At 40.8% G+C, this 24,614-nt stretch overlaps 1 protein-coding gene across 2 annotated transcripts in view; it reads left to right on the top strand.

Moving 5' to 3' along the window:
• The window catches only part of LOC307267975 (collagen alpha-1(XV) chain-like), a 240,457-nt gene that overhangs the window by 14,425 nt on the left and 201,418 nt on the right, over positions 1 to 24,614 (top strand). For both annotated transcript variants that reach the window (XR_013845430.1, XM_080050470.1), the window contains exons 3-7: positions 15,092 to 15,339; positions 15,461 to 15,631; positions 15,990 to 16,121; positions 22,024 to 22,098; positions 22,881 to 22,973. Coding sequence is in view for 1 of the 2 variants with exons in the window: in XM_080050470.1 (XP_079906596.1) it covers positions 15,092 to 15,339; positions 15,461 to 15,631; positions 15,990 to 16,121; positions 22,024 to 22,098; positions 22,881 to 22,973 (719 nt within the window). In the remaining variant the exon portion in view is untranslated. The remainder of the gene's footprint in view (positions 1 to 15,091; positions 15,340 to 15,460; positions 15,632 to 15,989; positions 16,122 to 22,023; positions 22,099 to 22,880; positions 22,974 to 24,614) is intronic.

Genomic DNA, 24,614 nt, shown 5'->3' with positions numbered 1-24,614 from the left:
CATTCGCCTGGGTTGTGAATCTTCCCTCTGATCAGTTTGCATACTTTTCTTAGCTTTCTCAGACATCTCCCCCCCCCCCCACAAGAATAAAATTAGCCACTCCCTTCACAGTGTATTAAATACACGTCTGTCCACTTCTAAATGAGTGCTCCGAAAATTGCTGGGAATTTTTTCTTTGTTGCCACACCACTCCAAGTAATTGGGAGACAAGAGGAATTTTCCAAGTTAAAATAACAAGCCAATGAGCTTGACCTGGTTTTGGCCCTGACAAATGATGCTAACAGCTGCTGAGTGTTCCAGTTGTTGTAGGACACAAGGGTCAAGGATTGAGGTCATTTCCTGGGGCTGCTGTTTGACCCAATTAAGACACTAATTGACCAATGAAGTTTTGAGGGAGGTAAGGATGGAAGAAGACTCCATTCCGTAAATTGCTCAGAGTTTAATTTTTTTTTGAAGAAGCATTTTGCTTTGTGTGGTTTGGCACGTTTGGTAATGAGGAGTAATTGCGGTGGTGTCTAATCACTGTACTTTGGAGTTCAGGAATTTTCACCAAAACCATACCGTACCAAACCAAATTGCTCAGTAGAAAGAAACAAGGTAATTGTATGTGGCAGGACTTCAACTGTAATAAACAAATACAAAAAAATCCCCCATGATCATCCCCAATCCACCCTCTTCCACTAAAAAGTTGTCACACACCACTAAGCAAGTGTATGTGCTGCAAGATACAAGATGATTATCTCAGATCTTAACAAGATGTCTCAAGAAGAAACACACTGCCCTCTTTTGCCCTTGTCTCTATGACTAACAGGAACCTTTTACAGACAGTTTCTGCTCTATGAATACAGTGCAAACATCTCTACTGAACAAACATCATTCTAAACTTAACATTAGCACATTGGGCTGAGGTCATCCGGGTCATTCCCATCTCACCAGCTCTGCCGGTCAGGACTCTTTACACAGTGACAGTCAACAGGCGCCGTGGAAGCAAGCGGACACACTCCATTCAGTGAATGGACAACGCTGCGAGCCTATTGGCCCACCGCCCGCTCTTCAGACTGTAGTGAACAACTCGCACTGCGGAGCCAAAGCAGATGGTATCACTCAACAAACCCCCCCCCCCCCCCCCCCCACCCCGCTCCTCCCTCACACACACACACACACACACACACACACACACACACACACACTCCCCTCCGTAGGAACAGTTTGGATAAGCTACGCGAGTATCTCCTATGTGATGAATACAAACATGCCAAACCTCTTGCCTGACAGCGAAAGCCTTGGCATCCATCACTGGAAAAGAAGGAAAGGGGATCTCTAGGGGTTTTATTCTTTATGGCTTGAGGAGCTGATGTGGATGAAGATGAAAAGGTCATAGTGAGTCGTTCAATTGTTAATCGCTCAGTTGCACCTTAGCACATTTGCTGCGGTTCAAGTTTTTCTCTCTCAAAGTCTTTTTTTTTCACATTCAAACACTCAGCATTTTTCCATTCCATTCCTTTTCTCCAATGTTCTCTTCTGTAAGAACACTTTTGTCAAAAGGTCCCAGTTGTCCTGTTGATTTAGTGGAAAATAAGCTTTCCCCAATCCCTTTTATTGCTTCTTTTTTTAATTGGTGATTGATTGCTAGTATCTTTTTTCATACTCATTTGTCTCCTTTCTCTCTTGCATTTCATCTTAACCCCACTGTTTTTTTCAATAAACTATGAAAGAGTCTGTGCACCTTCTCTCGGACATGGTGGTGGCAAGCTGCCAAAAACAGGCAATGTTTTCTTTTTTTTCCAGTCAGCCCATCATTCCTCTGACACCTTGGTCAGAGAGCAGTTTCTACAGCTGGTCAAACACAGCTTGGGGTAAGCCGAAACAACGTGGCGTTTACACGGAGCCCCGTGACATCTGACCCCTGTGGACATCCGCTTTTAGCACCGCCCTTTAGTTGCTTTAATTACCCTGCAGGCAGAGTAAAGGAGAATTTCTTCAATAACGTTTTTTTTTAAAAACTATAAGGTAACACTTCTATCTACAGATCCATTTGCTAGTGAGAGGTAAATCTTTTAAGAATGTTTTCCATACATTTGTGGCAGTTAAGCTCCCTCGTTTGATGCTACATCTGTATAAGGTACTTTGAGGTTTTGCAGCTTTAACTTTAAGTCTAAATAGCTTAACCTATATTCAAGGTTCTTGAGAGTCACTGGAAGTACGCAGCACACCCGGGATCAGGACAAGTGGGACGGTTGCAAAGCCAGATGTTATAGAAAGACCAGGCTCTGTTTACATCTTAAAGAAATTCCTGCACCAACATCCCTTTCCAAGCTGCATACAATCTCGTTACAACTATTTATGATCCTGTATTTGATGTTTTTGTTCAATAAGCAAAACCAAAATCTGGCATGACAACAGAACATCGGATCTGCCATTGTTGTTTTCGGCTCTTCTAATCAGCCCAAGATGCTTTTAACTATGCTGAATGGTGCATAAAAAGTCACTTGCATGATCTGTATTCTTAAAGTAGAGTGAGTTTAATGGTGGGAATAAGGCCTGGGATATTGTTGAGCTAAAGTAATACAGATGTTTGTCTTAACTTGTATACTTAAGCCGTGAAATAGAACGTTTCAGCTCTTCTTGTGTTTCTAACTGGGCAAAACATGAACCTTAAAATTGCATGTAACTCCAATATTGTGCTGAAAAGTGACCCGAGGGGTTTAAAGTGAACCATTAAGGAAAAACAAGGCAACAATTCTGCGTTACAAAGGTGGTACTGTTCTATTGCCAAGGCTGCCTCCATATTACTGTAAGATGGAAGATAAGGGTTCTGAAGGAGCAGGGAGCTGGCAGTACAGTGTATGTGTGTGTGTGTGTGTTTGTACGTGTCTATATGTGTGTATATGTGTCCAAATGTGTGTGTGTGTGTGTGTGTGTGTGTGTGTGTGTGTGTGTGTGTGTGTGTGTGTGTGTGTGTGTGTGTGTGTTTCTGGTGAGACAGGCAGGAGGAATACTTAGCTCCACTGACATAACCAACTAAACTATTTGGCCGTTGGTTCATTGCAGCCTTGAACCTTCCGGGCTTGTACAGACATGGAGAAAAAGGACCCTTATCATTGACCCCAGTCCTGTCCAGTGTTGAGTGTTGGCTTATATGGGCACACACCAAGACTTTGACTCATAGGGTCCAGACTCTCACCAAAACAACCTTTTAAATCTGCAGAGACAGTTAGAATTCCCATAATACTCAGCCAAATACATTCCAGAACTTGGTGTTCACTTTAGTTTTGGCTCACTGTAACGTTTTTGGTAGAAAGAAACGATTATCTTAAAAGTGTAACACGACATGGGAGGTGTGTGAAAGGTATAGCAGTGGATATATAAATGATTTCATGAGTTGTTTTTAAGTCTGAACCAAATGAGTCCTAAACAATCAGCCCATTCATGTTTAGAAGTTCATTTTTAACAACAGTTAAACATCATGGACATAAATCATGATGATACAATCCTGTTTTTGTGCTGACCTGCAATGACCCACCATGCACCTGAACACTACAATTACAATGTTGTCATTAGGAAGTCATTATAAGCTGCTTTTCTACGGTCTGCTAGTCACACTGGGACCTTTTAACCCCTTATGAAACCTACAGCAGTGCTGTGCTGTGTAGCGTCAGCCAGTCCCTTCTGGCAGACTTCTTGGTTTTTCCAAGACATACTCAGAACGTAGGAATTGGACTTGGAAAAGTGGACTTTAAAGTTGAGATCATTCTTCTTTGGTATACACAGTATCTATGAGAGTTGTCAGCATTAATGTGGTAATCGTGATTAGATTGAAGTCAGATCATGAGGCATTTCCTAATTTTTTAATTGCGTGATGCTGTTTTGTACCTACGACTTACCCTTACTTGTTGTCAAGGTTCAGGGATTAATAGCGATCTAACTATATAATATGCACACGTAGGATTGGACGAAACACATACGCCATCGGACTCAACTTTACATCGTCCATAAACTGTTTGTATTTGCCATTGACCCTTCTTCCTTAGAAGGGAAAGTTGATTACATAGCAGATTTACACTAAACGCCAGAGTGTTTCAGTAACAGATTTCCACTGTATATATGTTCGTACATTAAATGGACAGTAGTCTGTGAGACCACCGGCCAAGAAGAAGCTGGTCCGCCTCACTGACAGTCGACTCTGCTCCGCAAGATAAATGTTGGATGGAGCACAAGAATGCGCTCCGCTTACCACTCAGCCCCTTTCACCCCGGTCCAGACCTCACTTTACCTGTCACACATAAGGCGCCCGTTGTATGCGTATGTGTGTGTGTAGTGCAGTGTGAGAGAGCTATAGAAAGACTGATCCTTTTAAAAGCTGAACTAAGCAGAATATTTATGTAGTAATGCACTTATTGTTGCAGCTTCCAACTTGTCTGGTCTCGGTTGGCAATGTTTCCCCTCATAGTATATACTATTTTCTTACAGGGTTTGGCCACTGGCAGAACATCTTCCAGCACACATATGGTTAACATTTCAAGAGGAAAATGCAAAAATAAATCTGGACACTCAAAATGATATATGAACCTCTAAATCCAACCTCATCAATCAAGAAGAAGAAGAAGAAGACAACCCAAACTAGGTGACTTATGATTCCTTAATCCTGCAGAAGCTCAGCAGTGAAGACCATTTTCTTTGGATATGAATTTTACTCAACAGTGACAGTTACTGCCAAATCCATTCTGCATACCAAGAATTCCACGACAGTGATTTCTATACTGTGGTTTGACTTCTGTCCACTGAAACCTACTAACCTTATTATTCTCTAAGTTTAAGTAGTGCATCAGTAGTAAAAAGATATGGGGCCAAAATTATGGTTCATGTGTAGCTTGGACATACATTGTATCCACCTATGTGTTCCCCCTTAACTGGATTTAGTGGCAGCAAATAAAGTTGTTACACCAGGAGACCATCTCTAAAACCATGTATTCTGGTAATCATTGGTGATCCTGAAGTATTGCCAGGCCATGTGAGATATATAATCCATCTATAGTGTTCTTGGTCTACCAAAAGGTATTTTTCTCCGAGTCTGAGGTACCCACAATATCTTAACATGGCGCCAACAAGACCACATGCCTGAACCACCAGCTCTCTTCCTTTTTTATTTTGTTAATTTGTTTTCGTGATCTAATTCTTTTGTTCACTAACCAAAACTCATGACCATAGCTGAGGGTTTGGATTATAGATATGTCTAGCAAATTGGGATCGTTATGTTCAGGAGCAGGATCCTCGTTTTCCCCTAACTACAGTAAAACACAGCTGATGCTGCACCTGTTGTGGTTAATGGTGAAACAGATCTTGGGCTACTGAATCTCATTTATTTTTGGCGACACTGTCCAATATCTCAACTGTTGAGACAATGCGTTCTAATCACAACCACGTCAACCAATGGTCATAAAGCAATGATGTGAACAGAACTACATCATCAGCAAAAAAGTAGACTACTCAACTGCAAATACAAACAGTGACAAGGCCCACAGTATGTGTAATAATAAATCAAATCTCTTCACATCTGGTAGTCTTGCTTGGTGGTTTTAATATTGCAGCTGGCATCAATAAGAAAGAGACAGTATGCTCTACTTCTTCTTTGCTGCGGTGGGTACAGTAGAGTTATTTCTATGAGCAGACATGGGCAGATGTGAGATTCTCTTGTTCCACAACAATGGGTGCACACTTGAAATATGGTGGTCAAACTTAATTTTAAAGCAATGTTCTACAAACTTCTGCAAGTGAATAAACAAATTCAAAGGAGTTAAGTCAGTCCTGAGTGTTAAGCTGTCTGCACACTTAACACGTATGGGAAAAGAGAAAAGCATAGTACGGTCATTCTCATGGGACAATCATAATTGTTGCAATAATGATTGATTTTAATTTCATATTTGTTTGGGCCTGTCATCCAAGCTAACTAGATGAGCCTAAGGCAAAGAAAACCTACAATGCATTTTCAATACCTAATTAGAAATACTCAAAGGAGCATTGTTGCCAGCTCTTGAAATGTTATGAGAAATTTCCTGCATACTTGACTTTTGAAGATACTAACCTCGGATATTAGTATTACTCAGTCTGTGACCGAAAGCCACTTAACATCCATTCAGCTCTCCATTCAGCTTATCACTTCCCCACCCTGCAGGATCATGTATTATTCATCCTGGTTTGGCTACTGTGGAATTTCCCCCGAAAACACTCTATGTTTAAGATTAGCTTCCTTTTTACCCGACGAGGTAATTGCATTTTCTTTTATTTATTTATTTTCCACTCCAGGAATTTATTGCTTGTGCCTTGCTCATTAGCCCCTAGCTAGCACAGTGCTGAAGCAAAGCCTTTTCTCAGTTTCTCTGTACAGGGGTGAACCGGGGACATGGACACTGTTTTAGTTGAGTCAGTCCTTGGCACTGAGATTTTTTGCAGAGCAGTGCTTCTGAGCCAAGAGTATAATGTTTCATGGAAAAGTGATCGGTTATCATCATTCTGTATATGAATATGGAAGTGATTGGTGGTGATGTTTTTGGTAACAGCCGGTAATTGCAGACAGGCTTTTTCTGTTTTGTCTTTTAGTGAGTAACGATTGCATATTTCTGTGGTTCATGTTCTCGACAGTTGCATCAGGAATACTTTTGTTTTAATAACCACCCATAAAGAATGAATGTGCAGCATACCTAATCGGTGCCAGTTTACAAACATGGCATGCAACAATGGGAACAGGCTCTTGTGAAACTCATTTTAAAACACTGTCATTCTGCCATTTCAACACTTCCCAAATGTTATGATCTCATAAAGTTTGAGCACTACATACCCCAAATACTCTCTTGTGGCCTGTCCAGTCTGGACTGATTGGCTTCTCAAATTAGTACCATGCTTTTAACTGCCTTTGCCCTGATAAGAATGGTAGTGGTAGCTTAGACAGAAACAAGAGATTTTATACAATTATGTGGAAATATGCTTGGCTCTATTCCAGCAGCGGGGATAGCAAAAGTTCAAAGCAGCTCATGCAGATTCTCGTAAACCATCTGGTTCATCTCAACAGCAGTTTGAATTAAAATTGCTGTTAAAAAAAAGCTGTTTCCATTTTATGGTAAAATCAGCTGTGCTTGTGTTGTGTTGATGTCCAGTTGCGAGGCCATTGGAGCATTAACTCATGTTGGCTTTATTGAGAAAATGTCCTTCTGCTTTACGAGGACTGCTGGAGCCAAATGTTTGTACTCAAGGGCAGGACGAAAAAAAAAAAACCTCCTACACACAATCTTGTGAACAAATGTTAATCTATTGCAAAGTTTTCTGAGAGATCGAAACAAACTTTGTTCAAAGGACCTTAACGTCTCTTCACATTTAGTGAGCTTCCTGACAATTCTGACCATTTTTCTGCATTCAACTAAATGGGGAACAAGCTCTTTTTATACCTCTGCTGTACATTACAGCTTGCACTAGGTTACCCCCGTCTTTGGAAAACCCACAAGGCAGTTCCAGATATCTATTTGCATTTCTGAGCATCTATGAAGGACTCCATTGTAACTGTTCTTCCTCAGCACCAAATGGGCGTATCTTTTAGTTCTGTGTTGCAGACTTGATTTGTGATTTAGGTTCAAAGTTAAAATCTATTTCCAAAGAAAACATTAGTTGTGTTTACAGTAGCCTAGAAGCCAAGCATTAACCGTGAGTTCTGATTATTTAGAGTCCAAATTCTTAAACGGCACATTGCTTTTTGTCAGTGCATCACAGACAAATGTCCATTCACCTATACTGTACATTACATAGGAGTGGAGACAGACAGATACATTTTTCTCAAAATGTGTACAAACGAAAGAAAAACCAAAGTCATATGCATAGCTGCCACTAGAAAGAAGTGAGACACTTTTTTTTTTAAAGTTTCTCACACACAAATCATCGCAAGTGCACATTTTTCTTCATGTGTGGCTCATATGTTATACAGTTGCTACAGTTAGCTTCTTGCAACACCCGTTTCTTCCCTCAGGGGATCAATAAACGGAGGCAACATCAACCACAAACTGCCTGTTTTTGATAACATTTCTCTGAAAAATCTGCATCAAATTGAACCAGGCTGCCAGCTTGCTGACATTGAGACATTCTTTATGTGTTACACTGTCTGTTTCTGTGTACACGGAAGGCACACAGGCCTCTTTTATCCCTTATCAAATTCCTTACATACAGGAGAGTCAAGTATGCAGGTGCTACTTCATTCCTAAGGCTTACATTTCGACTCAAACATGACATGTATTTTTTTTTGGATTTGTTAGAGTCCAAAGAATGAGACAGTGGGATAGGACTTTATCTTTCAGTGGATAATGTGCAGTTCAGTTTAAAGGTGGAGTCAGTGATTTTTGAGAAGGCTTGTTGTCAAAATCACTTTTTGTCAAAATCAGTAAATATCTTCTCACGATCAGCTACATGTACATACTGTGTGTGCGCTGAAAAACATAATAATCTGGGGTTCATACACACCCTGAGCTCTGTAAACGGGCATGTTACTCGCTCGGCCCCTTTGTTTACATACCAGTTTACAGAGCCTAGGCTATGTATTGACACTGGATTTATCATTCACTGATTTTGATTAAACGTGATTTCGACAACACACGTTCTCCAGAATCTCTGACTTCCCCTTTGAATAAAAATATAGGCGACACTTCTTTAACAGCAGTATCAATACATGGGATTATCTTGCATTATCTTTTTACTAAAACTTGCATGTTATTTGTTGTTTAAGCAAAGTGTGACTTACGCCAAAGCAAAGCCTCCCATAAAGCCAATTAAGACGTCATTCATGGGGCACTTATAGTGTTTTTCCTTTCATACCCCACACTAACACACAAAGGCCTAATCCCTGTCTATAGTGAGAAAAAAAAAAGCTTTTTGTTTCTGACATCACCCTGAACAAGACGTATTCACGGTCTGAGCTCAGCACTCAAAGAGGCTTTGATCACAGCTAGAGCGTTAACACTTAAACCCCGCTCTCCTTCTTAATCACTGCGCGCTAACTTGGCACTTTAGCTCCACACTCAACAGAGCAGCTTTGTGACTAAATGGGAGGCCTGCTCTCTAGCCTCACCTGGTCACACATGCACGCTTGTGTACGTTCTCCAGTTACACACACACACACACACACACACACACACACACACACACACACACACACACACACACACACACACACAGGCCGTGTGGTCTCGGCAATTTACTTAGAACTTCCTACTTTTTTCAATGCAACACATGGCTGACATCACCTCCTCCGCCTGTCAATCAAAGTCTCTGAGCCTCTGAATGAAAGCAATGGGAGGTGTGTTGTTTTGTCTAACTACAGGGAAACATTATAGAGGCTAGTGTTTGAGTCGTAGAATGGAATAGAATAGAAAGGAAATCCCTGTTTTGAGTGTGTGGCTATTTCAACTACATTTGTTTATTTAAAACACGCAGATCTGAGGAGGACATCTGGTTATCTTCAGTGAGCCTCTTCCAAATGAAACGGGTGTTGGACTACATGACTGCTGTGGTGCATGAAATCAAAACCATATCTCTTCTTTTAAAAAAAAATACTTTAAGCCGATCAACCATAAATCGAGTCAGCAAAACAGTCCCACTAAGCATTTTATTTTTCAAATAATGCTGGTCTATCATTTATGTCCTCGTGTCAATGCAGCAATTGGATGTAATCAAAATCACATGTAGTTTTTATTGGGTTATGGTTTTTGTCAGGAAAAAAAATTATAATTGTAGCCTGGTGATGCATTTGCTATCAAGTGCTTTCCCTGCTATCTCAATATTAGTTTTGTATCGCCTCAAATCGGTGTCTGCATTATATTTTGGCTTAATTTTCCCAACATAATTTAACAATATGTTGTCATGTTTTTTTTTTTTTTTTTTTTGCAGATGTCCTCAATGTATAAGGTCAAAGTTCAAGTCAACCCAGTTCAAAGAGTTTTGGAAAGAAAGGTGAACAGGACCCATTGTGTTGGACCCTGGGAGAGAGAGAACTGTGTGTGTGTGTGTGTGTGTGTGTGTGTGTGTGTGTGTGTGTGTGTGTGTGTGTGTGTGTGTGTGTGTGTGTGTGTGTGTGTGTGTGTGTGTGTGTGTGTGTGTGTGTGTGTGTGTGTGTGTGTGTGTGTGTGTGTGTGTGTGTGTGTGTGTGTGTGTGTGTGTGTGTGTGTAAGATGTGGTGTGACCACAGCCACAGAGGATGTGCTGTGTAACCGAGAGGCTTTGCATCTCTTAACACTTGGTGAACAACTTTTACGAGCTATTTGTTCTTAGTGTTTGTGCCGAAACAAAGTGTCCATGTAAATGTTTGCATGGATGGGAACACACACACACACACACACACACACACACACACACACACACACACACACACACACACACACACACACACACACACACACACATACACACATACGGTTTTAAACCCGGTGCAAGAGCATGTCCCCATATCTAAGTATCTGTAATGTGGAGTTACAGATGATAGAGGGTTGATGATTAGATTCTATTGACTGTGTTTCATTACATGTGACGGCTCATTACAAATGGCTACGTCTTGACGGACAGCCTAGGGGCTTTGGCCGGCTCCGTTCAGTGTTGTCCAAATGCTGTGTCCATCACCACCACGTTATTAAGATCTTTATTTTTCTTTCTTTCTTTCTTTCTGGTCAAGCTCTTATACTATATCTTAAAATATCTGAAGTCCAAGTAATAAATAGTAGAGTTATATATTAGCCAATCTTAAAGCTGAGCAACTGATCTTGTCTGAAATGGTTGTCATCATATCAAGGTCCAATGCTTACTATAATGGAAAGCTCCTGGAGTTTCTCCCAATAAACACTAGCTGTTGCAAGTGTTAATGGTGTACAGTGTGTGTGTGTGTGTGTGTGTGTGTGTGTGTGTGTGTGCGTGTGCGCGTGTGTGTGCGTGTGCGCGTGTGTGTATGCTTTATTAAGTCTACCTCTTCAAGCTAAAAAAATATATCAGTAGTAGTGCAGAGTTTTTTGCCTCATCTGCAGTATTTTGTTCATGTGTTCACTTGTGCAGCGAGTGCTGTGGAGTTTGGTTTCACCTGTTTCCACTCTAACTGAAGCCAAGTCGTACATTTGTACAGCTGAACTTTCTCTTGTCTTGATGGATCCTCAAGCTTCTCCATAAAGTCAACTAACTCTCCAGGAATATGCTGCATTTTAACATTGCCTTGACATATAAAAAAAGAAATGCCTTTTTGATTTAAAAGGTTTAAAAAGTCAGGTATTTCCCAAAGGCTAAACCTATAATGTTTGAAATGTAGATCATCCACTTAGTAAAAGGATCAACAAAAGGGCCGCAAGTGCAGCTGTTGTTTTATTTGAAAGGTTTCTTTCCTAACCTTTTCAGGTATAGTGCTTATGAAATAGTGGGATACTGCGCTTTCTGCTATTCATAACAGTCTGGGTTTTATAGCGCTGTGTGTCGCACAGGGACAGTCTCAAGTCGGAAACACAAAGTCCCAACACACGCTGAAGTATTTAGGAGACAGCCCTGCGGAGACGGCAGTGTGTTTGGATCAGATTTAACTTGTGTAGAAAAGAGGAAGCGGGCATGTAAACACTCGATATCCTGCAAACAGACAGACACAATGACACACACGCACACACACACACACACACACACACACACACACACACACACACACACACACGCACACACACACACACAAACACAAACGTAGTAGGACAATGAACCTGTTCATTCAAAATGTTCTGATGTGGCAAAACTGCATTTTTCATGTTGGAACAGGAAACAAAATCGTCCTTATTATTCTTCCATATGGCTGCATCTCCTTCATTTTTCCTACTAAATCTTTTCATATAAAGAAGTCCTTTCTTTGTTTCTGATCTATACAGACACCTACAACCCTGACCTTCTTCCCAGGCAAGGGAGTTCACCTCACTAAAGCCAGCGCTATTCCTCAGCGACTCATAGACTAAATCACATGGCAGCAGCATCTTTTACAACTCTACAGCTATTACTGGACATGTACTGTATCACCGGGGCCTTCGTCTTCTCCTCTGCTTCCTTTCTTTCTTCCTTTCTTTCTTTCTTTCCTTTGCTCCGTTCCAGTGCAGATGGCGTTCACACTGAGCCAAGTCTGATTACACGGAGAAGTCACACCCTGACCCCGAATACCTCACAAGTTTCTTACAGCTGACAACGGCTTGCACGGGGATTTCAAAATTTCACAAAAAAACAAAACAAAATCAAACTTTATTTTTATTGCACGTTTGTCACAATGCGCTTTTCAGACAACACAAAGGAATAAAGTAGGAACACACATTAAATGGCAAGATTACATTTTTTTTTTTACCAGAGTTTCTGCCGTTCTGAGGCTTTCTGGCGGGATATTCCACAGTCTAGGGGCATCATAACTGAATTGCACAGCTTTCATTAATTACAGTATTCTTAGGACGACAGCATCCATCTCTCAATGACACAGCCAGATTTCTTCAACATGATTGGCTGACATTTTTTTCTGGATTGATGCATGTCAGAGGAATAACTTATTCCGAATAACACTTGCTCTTGAAGGTCCCCGCTGTATCATGAGAACTTGTGCGAGTGCAGAGAGTGTGTCTTAGTTGCCATGGTGATCCGTCCAGCTGTTAGGACATCTGCAGTGATGTCACTCTCGGGCACAGTACAGAGTGTAGTGACATGGCGAGCTGTGGGATCGTTAGGCCGACACACTCTGGCAGCACTGTTACCTCTGACATCTCAAAGACGATATACTGTAGAGTGAAGGCAGCGTCTAGGGCCAATGTCTGATGTTTCAGGTTTCTCGCAAAGAGTATTTGGAAAAATACTTTTTAGGGTTTGTTTAAACTAGCTTAAATGTTACTCCCAACAGCTTAATAAAACCAGGGTCTGTTGAGTTGAGACACAAATAAGTTCGATATACTTTTTCACAAAACCTTCATAATTTCACCAATTCTTTATGGAATACTTTTTTGTTCTTATGGAGTTAGAAATAACCTATTGAAAACCCTTATGAATAACAAGTTGAATGGAGATCTTTACGAAAGCTACCTGAATGTGGTCCCACATTTTTCCCAATTGAGTTGTCGGTGGATGTAGCCTATGGAAGAAAAAGAATAGTTCTAAAACCATGATGCTAACATCCAAAGTCATTGATGTCTGAAAGAAATACAATACAGGAAACGTGTGTCCCAGACAGTATTCAACTGCAGTGGAGTTTGTACAGCAGAACGGTGTGAGTTGCACTTCATTGTTATGCAGTGGTCTCTATCCAATTAATGCATTGGGAACCAAGTGTGCCTTTCTTCCTTTGGGGAGCCGTACTACAAACACACACACACACACACACACACACACACACACACACACACACACACACACACACACACACACACACATACTGTAAACACACATGCTGCTCTCATTGATGTTTTAATGTTTACTCTCTCCGTCTCAGTCTCAGTCTCTCTTTCCCCCATTCTTTTAGTCTTTGTCACTCTTTCACACACAGGCATCCACGCACACGCCAGGCGCAGGGCCTAATTAACGGGAGCTGCCACTGCGCAGCGCGTGTGTATTAGTGTAACCTAATGCCTTCCAGATGCCCGGCCTTTATATACTGCTGCTGCTGCCCATAGGCTCTGAAAAGAACTGACGATTGTTCCAAAGGGTCTTCACACTAAGGGGAACCAGGTGTAGAGTGGACTGAGACTGTGGAGAGAGAGAGAGAGAGAGACACGGACAGAGAGAGAGAGAGTGAGAGAGACAGATAGAAAGAGAGAGAACCACATTCACAAAGTGCTTGCGTGTCTGTGGGAGAGATAATAAGTGTGCATGCTGTCTGCCATGCTTCAGAGGTTAAAGTGTGCATTCACCCGTGTGTACAGACAGTAATGGTGAGTTTACAGAACAAGTAGATGATGATGATGAATATAGGTGGGGGGTGTCCTCACCCTCTTGGCAAACGTTATGGGGTGGAACGGACTTTTTGTCACATTCCAACTGTCTAAAGAGGCCGGCAATGATGGTTTTACAAAGAGCGGTTTGTGGTTGACTATGATTCGGAACTTCAACTCCATTGTCAATTAAGTCAAATATACTGTACATAAAATACATATCAAGGATTACTTCACATTTTCATACTATCAACTCTCTCACAGATGTCTTTGCTGTGGAATGCTTTAGTTTCTACGATAACACATCCGTCATCTGACCCATGGCTGGATTAACCCACTAGGGGGCCAAAGGGCAAATCAATTATCTGCAGGCCCCCCCCTGGCCCCCCTCCTCTCTATGGATTGTATACACTGTCACTTTCAAGCACCACTCAAACACTGAGCGCACTGCACACTACACATGGCAGCTTCATTATGTTTCGTCTAGGCGCAGATGCCAACCTGTGCTTCCGCTACCTGCTTGCTGTTTATGTAATTAGTTTGAGGTACTTAGATCAAACCACAATCTTCTAAGGATATAAAAAAAACGTAAAAACTAATTAATTCAAACTATCCTTAACGTGAGGTAAATACCAACAACTTGAAGGTATTCATCATTTTCATGTGTCTTTCAGTAATTGATGTTGCCAAACAAGTGTATCTTTATGATATAGTCAAATTACCAAGGACTACCAGATATGTAGCATTTCGTACAAACCATATAAGGATATGTCTGTAGACCAACAAGAAAGTGATATAGTGTGACTATAAAAATGGGCCAGGAGATCTTGACCCAGGTGCTCTTAGCGGTGTTGACCATACATCATTAAAGGTGCAGTGTGTCTGAATTTGTATTTTGGCATCAACCAGTGCTGAACGTTCTGGATTACAACGCTCCATCTCTACCCCTAACCATTCAGAGAATGTACAGAAGCTACCGTGACCTTCAGGGACAGTAGATCATTGTAACCGTTAACACCTTGTACCTTTTGATTATTTGGATTCCTTGTTTGAAAACCTTTTTTTAGGTCATTTTTCTTGTGTAGACTGAGGTCTCCATTAACCAGTGATGAATTAACATGTTTTTCCACCTCTGTTGTTGTGTTTTTCAGACCCTGGTTCTCAGGGCGAGTTGGACCTGACGGAGTTGATAGGCGTTCCCCTCCCTCCCTCTGTCTCCTTTGTCACTGGTTTCGAGGGTTACCCGGCCTATAGCTTTGGACCTGACGCCAACGTAGGCCGTCTCACAAAGTCCTTCATCCCTGACCCCTTCTACCATGACTTTGCCATCACGGTCACAGCTAAACCCACCACACGGCGGGGAGGGGTACTTTTCGCCATTACAGATGCTTACCAAAAGGTAGGTGACATACACCTTTAAAACTCAACTCCTATGTGTATTTGACCTGATATATCCTTTTTCTATAGCACCAATTATAAGTATTGATTTATTCTTTTACATTTCTTGAATTTTTTTCAAGGTTGTCCACTTGGGTGTAGCGTTGTCCGAGGTGGAGGATGGTTCTCAGAGGGTCATATTGTACTACACCGACCCAGGGACAGAGGGAGGCACCCAGGAAGCAGCTTCCTTCAAAATGGGAGACCAGACGGGAAGATGGGCCAGGTTTACCCTGACTGTACAGGGGGCAGAGGTGGGTGAACAGTGTTCAATTGGCTTTGTTCAATATCAGTAAATCATGAATATATGCATTTTTTTTATCATAATATCAGCTGGATCTACACATTTCTAGACAGCATTTAAAATTTGGAGACAATAAGGATTGCCTTGCCTTGGCAATTCTTTCCGGAAACAGTATGAAAGTCTTGGAAATAAAGCTTTTGTTTCAGCTGTAGTTTTGGTACCAAATAGGGGTGTCCCAGACTAAGAATTAACATAGGTGAATCTGATTGGTCAAGTCTTGCCTTTAGTCGAATGATCATCGATCGAATGATTATTGATGATGGTGCCAATGTATATGTCTTCCACTGACATGTTCCCTTGTCCCTCAGGTGCGTCTGTACATGGACTGTGAGGAGTACCACCGCGTTGCCTTCACCAGGAGCCCTGAGCCTCTGACCTTCCAGTCCAGCTCAGGGATCTTTGTAGGGAACGCTGGGGGCACGGGCCTGGACAGGTTTGTGGTGAGTCTGGATGAAGTTCTGGTTTATTTTTTCGCATGCTTTGCTTTTTGTCTATGTATATGATCATCTTTGGCAAAACAAGCGTTTCTGGATGTTCTGTCTCTCAGCCATCAGTCCTGTATGAGAACTGCATTGTATTGTAGTTAAAGCTACAGTGCATGACTAAAGTTGCTCCCATGAGGAATTCTGAGTGATTACAACAACACAGTGAGCACATCTGCACGAGGTAATCCTTCAGTGATAGCGCATGGATTTGAGTCCTTCTTCTGTTCTCCAGGCTTTTCTTAGCAGCTGAATCAACAACTGAAACATTTTCGTGGGCTCTTCTTGGTAGCTCCTGCGCCAATGTTGGGGAGCGACACCAGATTGTAAACGCTGCCATACTGAGAAAAACAGAGATAGTTCTGTGGAGCTGACGTAGGCTTAATCAACTTTGTGTCACCTCGTTTCACGATGGCTTGAATAATATGAATTCGAAAAGTCACACACTATTGCTTTGATTCCCCATTCCTAGGAAAGAGCGGTGTCTTGTGGTTTGGATCAATCGGCTGACAAAAGACATCAAATACATTTCTAGTTGCAGAAAGCAAAACGTGGCGTTTGGGCACATGCCTATTTTAACATTTGATACACGAACACAATAATCTTTGTTAGCAGTTTTATGACCGCCACTGGAGACAAGGAATGAATGACCACATGTGTTCACGAGCACTGCCTGTGCCTGCGAGAGCTCATAAATGACAAGCTGTATGTGATTTACATTTTCTGGAACAACGCTAATATCTCATTTTGAATGGCTTAGAGTGCCGAGTGCAACTGTGAAAGTCAATGTGCCAATGCCAATTCTTTAATTAAAAAAAAAGAATTGGATCAAACAATTGTTACGATGGGAAGTTCCAATCCAATGCAAGTGTAAAAAAATACCCCAGTGTGGTTGTAATGAGGGTGTGCGATATGGAAGTCCTACACATTCAGATCCAGGGGGAGAGGTAGTTACACATGCCTCGCTGTGTTCTGCTCTCAATGCGCTAATAAAAGGAAATAAACCCATAAAGGCTTCAGCACTTTCTCCCCAATCTTCTATGATTTGCTGTTTTTGAAAATGTCCAGGAAAAACTGACTTAGTCCCTATGTAACAAGGGGGGATGGTCAGGAATAAATGTAAAAAAGGAGTTTTCAGGGTTATCAAGATGTTAAATCTGTCCACACCATTGTGAGAATAGGACATGAGAGAAGAGCTGAGTAGACATTGTAACAAAATGCCAACAATTCTAATGATGGCCGTGGGCTTAACTATAAAAAATACATGACCCGTGACATTGAAGAAAATAAAGAAAGCCCTCCTCTATGCTTGACTGCAACTTTTTCCCATTCCTTTGACACTTATTTGTAGTTATCTAAGTTCATGCGATGGATAAACTACAATATGTTTTGTTTCCAGGACAGTGGAAAGAAGTTCTTGTTGCCATGTAGTATTTTTCCACCTCTCTTTAAGGTTTTAATGGGCAAATCTAACAGGAGTTTCGAGGAACCCAAGTAGTCGCAGAGGGGGGGGGGGGGGGGGTGTAAGTGTTTATACTGTATTTCTTTTCTGGTCTCAGAGGGGAGTCCATTTTTATTTTCTGGAATCATTCATCAAATAAGTTTTTTATATGTTACTTAAAACCAAGTATGACTAGGTTTTTTTTTACACCTGAGGAGTTTTATTTCAGGCCATAATCACTTCATTCTACCACCAATTACAATGACAAAGATATTCTCTTCATATTTTGTTTTTTCCCTACAGAGCAAAGGTGAGCATTTAATTTAACAGTAATATTTAATAGAAGGGCTCTTTATTGACTTCATAGAGGCTTGGTATAGTAGCAGCAGATACTCCAGACGGATAATAAACTCAACAGGAAGCTGTGCTCCCCGTAGTATTACAATTCAATTGTGTGTAATTGAAATGTTGATAAAGCAACTACAGTATCATCCCACGAGTCTTAGCCATTGGCATTATGTCAAAGCCTTGTGGGAACAACATATCATTTGTTGTATCTTTGCTAATATTAAAACCTCCATAATAAAAACCCTACGGCCTTAAAGCAACAGCAACTTGAGGTTTCCACCTATGTCCTGCATAACGGGGTGAACTACAGTATTCCATTGTTCTTTCCATTTACTGTGGATCTTCATTCGCTTGTCATCAAACTATGCTTTTAAAAGTTAATTAGTGTTGTACTTTTTATGTATTTTTTGACTGTTTGTAAGCAGCTCTTAGTGACTTAAGAGTATCTTGGGCTACCCCTAACTTCCCCCAAACTTAGGAGCTACTTTTAAGTGCTAAAATACTTTGAACTTTTAAAGTTAGGACTGACATACCCCCTTTCTAGGCACTCAGACCTTACATCAACAGCAATCCTGCAGAGTACCTCTCCTGCAGAAAACCCCCTTTGTAACCACCATTGCTCAAGTGCTATAGAGTGCCTCCCTCCAGTGTGGCCATCATAAGCCGAGAGACATCACCCACAGGCCCTCAATAGCTTTCTCTCCCTCTCTCCGATCTCTTGCCAAAAAGCACAATTTTCTTTATAATACTCCCATCATCCCTCTCTCTTCACACACACAAAGAGGACCAGTAGTGACTGTGCCTTTCCAGCTGTTCACTGTTTGAACTGGCAGCTCCCGCACAGATCCTCAATCTCCTCCAAGAGAGAGAAACAACAGCCACGCAGCACTAGTAGCTCTAATACACTCACACACACACACACACACACACACACACACACACACATGCAAACAAATAGACTAAAATATCTTCCTCCACACTGATTTATTCACTTATTCCTTCTTGCTGTGTGTCTGTAGTTGCACTGAAACACACCCCATGTTGAGTATTGGAAAATGTGTGTGTGGCTGGCAACTTCGGATTCTCTCTAAGCAACACAGTGTACTGTGTATTCTTACCCATGATGCTGAGGAAAAAATCGGTCAAATAAATATGCTCATGTTCACCTTGTGTCCATGTGTGTTCAATATTACTTGCTTCATATTTAATCATGCAGCTACTAGGCAATACAAATACAGACATGAATTTTCAACTTCTCGTGGCGATTTTGATTACCAGAAACAGTGTGATTGGCAACTTTAAAGGTGCATAATTCTGTCTTGTGTTTTTAAGCTTTTAGCAGACAGAAGCATGTTGACTGTAATGTAAGACAGCTTTGTTAAATGTTAAATATTTGGATGGAACAGTGGAAAGCTCTGAGTGCCGTCCACAAACCACTTGCATAACCAAATTGCTGTCTAATCACCTCACCTCAAGCCATGGCACATTCTGTTATAATCCAATTAACTACTGACACCTTGTGGAGAAAAAGAGACTCTCTTCACTTTAACAGATTCATTCCTATATAGTGGTGTGTTCTGATCCATACTTTAGTCAAATGTACTTGGCAACAGGAAAAATATGCTTTTTGGTTTATTATGATAAAAAAAAATGTTGTATTACCATTCTGCAAGGGTTTTTCTCAACTTTCAAGCACATGCTTCTTTTTAGTCAAAGGTGCTTATGTCTGGCACGTTCTGGCCTCAAATGTTTACAGTGGTCACTTATTTAACAAGTGATAATGCATTTTTAAACAGCCTTCAATCTGTTCAGAAGCATGTGTGGAAATGTTTTATGCCATAATAAGTGGAAGAATTTCATCTGACAGGAGATGTTTTTCCCAATGATCTGTGTTCATGAGTTTGCGTTGCACATATGCGAATATGCGAAATACCTTTTAAATCTGACATTCAATGGGCCTGTCCTCTCTTTAACATCAGTTCGATTTTAGCCAAGTTTTATTCATATTGACATCAGGCCAGATAACAAACACCTGTTTTTAATGGAACGGCACACGGTCTATCAAATTGAATTGTGGTGAAGGAGTGAGAAAAGGAGAGGTAGGGAAAGAATAGAGAGAGAGAGAGAGAGAGAGAGAGAGAGAGAGAGAGAGAGAGAGAGAATGGGTGGATATCAGTCTGAGTAGCAACCAAATCCAAGACAGCTGTTTGTGAAGTAAACAACACAAACAAACAAAAAACAATGCGTCACGCAAACGTTTTCACATCTTTCAAACATTTCATGCAAGAATTCCCCACAATAATTGAGCCAGAAAAAGGCTTGATGAAACGCTTGTTGTGAGTGCCAGGCTTTTTCAATTACACATTTATACCTTCATGCATATATGAACAATGCCTATTACACACATGACTGCATTAACATGTGCCTTTCAAGGGGCTCTTCATTCAGAACGCAGACACGCTAACATGCATGCACACAGAGAAGGTAAACAAGAGATAGTTTAATGTAGACGCCTGAGTGTTGTCACATGGGGGATGAAAATGCTATTAAACATTTATATCACTTCATAAGACAAGTTGTTGTCCTGGTGTTTGAAGACGCTTATACCCTTTTATTTAAAGATGCTATGAGGAACTTTAAAATATTTCTGAAACAGTCTAATTTCTGCTATGATGATCATACATTACATGTAACAGCAAACGAGAGCATCAGTGTTAAAAACAATGCTAATTTTGTATAGTTGTTCTTAATGCCTTTGTCATGGGCACGCTCACCCAGGAACTACAGCTGGCATATTAAAAAAAATACTGCTTTTGTCCAAAGGGGTTGCAAGAATGAACACAAACTGAAAGTTCCCCGGAGCACCTTTTAACTGAAACATTCTCTGCCTCAGACATTTTCCACTTAAAAACTTTGTGGTCAAACTGTTCATTAATAACCTTGACGTGTCCTCAAAACCTTCTTGCTAATACACCACATGTTGAACCACATAATTTAACCACAGTTCAGAGCTAGTGTTACAACATATTAACTGATGGTAGGCTAGTCTTGGATCTGAATGAATGGCTTGTTGTGTACAATGGCTTGATGCAGACCCTGTTATTGTCCAGTGACTGGTAGTTGGGAGTGTTGAGACGTCAGTGATGGCAGAGAGAAAAGATGAAGTACTTCTAAGGTGCTGTTCTGAGGCTGCAGTTACTGGCAGTGTGTGGCTCGTGTTGAGGAAAAAGTGTTGTTGCCAACGCAACAGAGCGCGGGTCACTTTAGCTGGCGCCGGCCAAGTGTGTGAATGTGTGTGAGAAGATTCTGAATGCCATGACTGCACTGCGGCGGAGGTCAGCCAACTTTACACTTATTCCAAATGAAACAGTGACGCACACACATGTTGCTACACCTACTACTTAGCAACAGTGGTGTAAGGTGACACCAGGTTACTTATTTGATTGATTAAGTTTGATTTTGTTTGAGGAATAATGGCATGACTAGTGAATCATGTGATGAGTTTTATTTGATACCAATTACTGTATTATATAAGGGTTTTCGAGGACTGTTGTTTGAAGACAGATAGATAGATAGATAGGTAGGTAGGTAGATAGATAGATAGATAGATAGATCATGGCATTTCAATGAAATTATGTAATGTATTTTGTATGTAACGATCAAAATATCCATTCTGTAATTTGATGTGAGAATTGTCTTTGGAGCACAAACGGTGATGATGAGTGTGCGACATCTGTTTTATTGCACAGATGTTTTTCATGATTGTCCATTTGAGTGAGTGCATGCGTGTGTGTGTGTGTGTGTGTGTGTGTGTGTGTGTGTGTGTGTGTGTGTGTGTGTGTGTGTGTGTGTGTGTGTGTGTGTGTGTGTGTGTGTGTGTGTGTGTGTGTGTGTGTGTGCAGTTGTGTATGTGCTAGATGACGTGTAAGTGGATAAACTGTTTTGGAGAAAGATAAGGGCGGTATGCTGTTGTGTGGGAAATGCACGCTGAGCTTCAATAAAACTTTAATGACACAGAATGAACTAAATTAACACGCAAACTTAACACGGACTCTCCCCTTCTGTCTGCAGGGCTCCATCCAGCAGCTGCTGCTCAAGTCCGATCCCACGGCCCCAGATGACCAGTGTGAAGAGGACGATCCATATGTGAGTGTGTAGAAAAACAAAAAGAAAATGCACAAATGAGTATGACAGAATGTTTAGTTTGTTATTGTATCTGACAGGACAATGTAGACAATCTCTGCAGCTTGGTAAAGGAACTATTCCCCCCTCTAGTGGTGGACAAAGTGCACTACAGTTAAACTATATGGACAAAAGTATGTGGGCAGACCTACCTACATACTTTGGGTGATTTGGTCCTACGTAATGAAAGCTTAAAGCTACATCACACACTACACATTTAGTTTAATGTGCAGTGTGTTAAGCAAATTGGTATTATTCAGAACAGGCTTGGTTGAAATGGAATATATTCTTTATAAAAATGTTTTAATAAGTGTATAATTCAATTACCTTAGATTTAGCCTTCTATATATACATAGGAGTGGGGGGGCGCCGCTAGGTTGCACTGCCATGTTTCTACAGCTGCACAGAATGGACAAACTTAACGGCCTTACGCATTTATCGTTGGTGTACTTGTTGAAAGATGAGGAAGACACACTATATTAAATTAACAAACAAATACATCTCACATCACTTCATATTGTTGAAAGACTTGAGGCAGTGATAGGATGCTGCCAACTTAAGTCAAGCTAGCTTCTTGACCTTGTAGGCCACCGTAGCTTCCGTAAAGTCTCGGTACATGTTTGCTTTCATTCAGTTTTTTTCTCATTTTGCAGCTTGTACCCAGATTGCATTTGTCTGTCAGAGAGCAATCCATCATTTCTGTCCATCTATGTATTTATCTTATGCCTCCCTTATTTTCCACCCAGGCGTCTGGATATGGAAGCGGTGACGATGCCTATGAAGACATGGAGGGAAGAGAAGAAGTGAAGAAGGTGGTGGAGGAGAGAGAGTACACCATGGTGCGTACATCCCTCTTTTTGTATACAGTCTATGGTACATGCACACGCTCATAAACTACTATGTGAAGGTCTTTAATATGTGTTTTTTGGTATTTTATCAAGAACAAACTGTATCATAAATCAGATCATTAACAACATATGACCAAAGCCTTCTGTCATATCCTTCAGAATAGTGCAAAGAATGATTATGGGACGTTTATGTCTATGGTACATATACACACATGCTATCCTCGCTCACCTACCCCAGTTTAGAAAAAGATGGACTCAGCCCAAGGCAAACCGTTCTTATCCTTCCAGGCCTGGTGGAGACTGGAACATAGAGATACTGTATAGTGCTGCAATAGGAAAGAATGCTTGATTATTTCAATTAAATAAATAGTTCCACAATTTAGGCTATTTTTTACAATTTATTTTTTCTTTCTTTCATGCCTCCAGTTACATTATATGAGAAGGCTGGTGAATAACATTACAATGAGCAGAGAAATTAAGAGCAGCAGGAAACAGCTTAGCCTGGCTCTGTCTAAAGTTTGAAAAATCTGTCACTTTGAGATTGCCAGGAGAGAAATGGAGAATGCAGACAGACCCGGGCCAAGAAATAGTTCCTCCAAGTAAAACTTTGTCAGTATCATATTTGGGTTGGATTGGTTACATTCGGTATTGGTGTATATGTAATTCACACAAAAACATTTATTTTATTCTAAACTCACTCTGGAAAATAAGCAAAATAATTCTTTAACGGTAAATTGAATTCTTTGAGGCATTTAAATATTTCAAAAATGAACCACATACGATGCATACAACTGCCTTTTTCATTTTATAATTTGCCATAAGTAATCTGAAGAATAATATATATTGGACTGTACTCAAAGTAATAAGAGTGTGCTCACAAATGACTCATTTGCAGTACCAAGAGTACTACTTTCCAGTCCTGAAATCCAATTTATAGGCACTTAGTATGGAAATATGGTGAGAGCAGTGTGTAACTTATTCCACTATTTTACAACTCAAGCGGGGAGTTCAATATCTTAATCTCCACCTCGTTGGTCAGGGGAGATACACTGTAGATTAATGTGCCTTGCTTAAGGGCACGTAGATAAACACCATCTGGAGATCAGAAATATATGCTTCATTTAACCAGGTTTCCTTCCTGTGCTCCAAGCAACAGTGGACTTAAATGAAATACTTTACTCTGACTTTGTCGATGGTACCTCAGTGCTCAACCCAGTCTCACAGTGAAATGTGTTATAGCAACACTGGTCCATAGTGCTAAACGTAGTAGTTTCACAAAAACGGCTTTGAAATTGTGAATTATTTTACATTTATTTTCCCTATTCATTTCTTAGGGACACATTGCTATGTCACTATGGTCTGGGACCATGTGTGGCAGCTCTTTTTTACAGCCAATTCTGAACTATTTGAAAAATGTCCTCCTAAGCTGTATATGGACAGAAGAAGGATTCATAGCCAACACTCTTTAGGAAAAAAAAAAGATTTATTGCTTTTTTATTGCCATGGATCATTGATAAAGAGGACAGTGTGGCGTGAGGTCAAGATATTTTATCACTGCAGCAGGTCTTGTAAAAAAAAGCAAAAAAAAAAAAAAAATAGCAGAGATGATGGTGAAGTAATGCAGCAGCCAGC

The sequence above is a fragment of the Ammodytes marinus genome (genome assembly GCF_949987685.1).
Source record: "Ammodytes marinus genome assembly, chromosome: 21".
NCBI classification, from domain to species: Eukaryota; Metazoa; Chordata; class Actinopteri; order Uranoscopiformes; family Ammodytidae; genus Ammodytes; species Ammodytes marinus.
The sequence above is the reverse complement of the archived record's forward strand: the minus strand, read 5'-3'. Positions and strand labels throughout refer to the sequence as shown.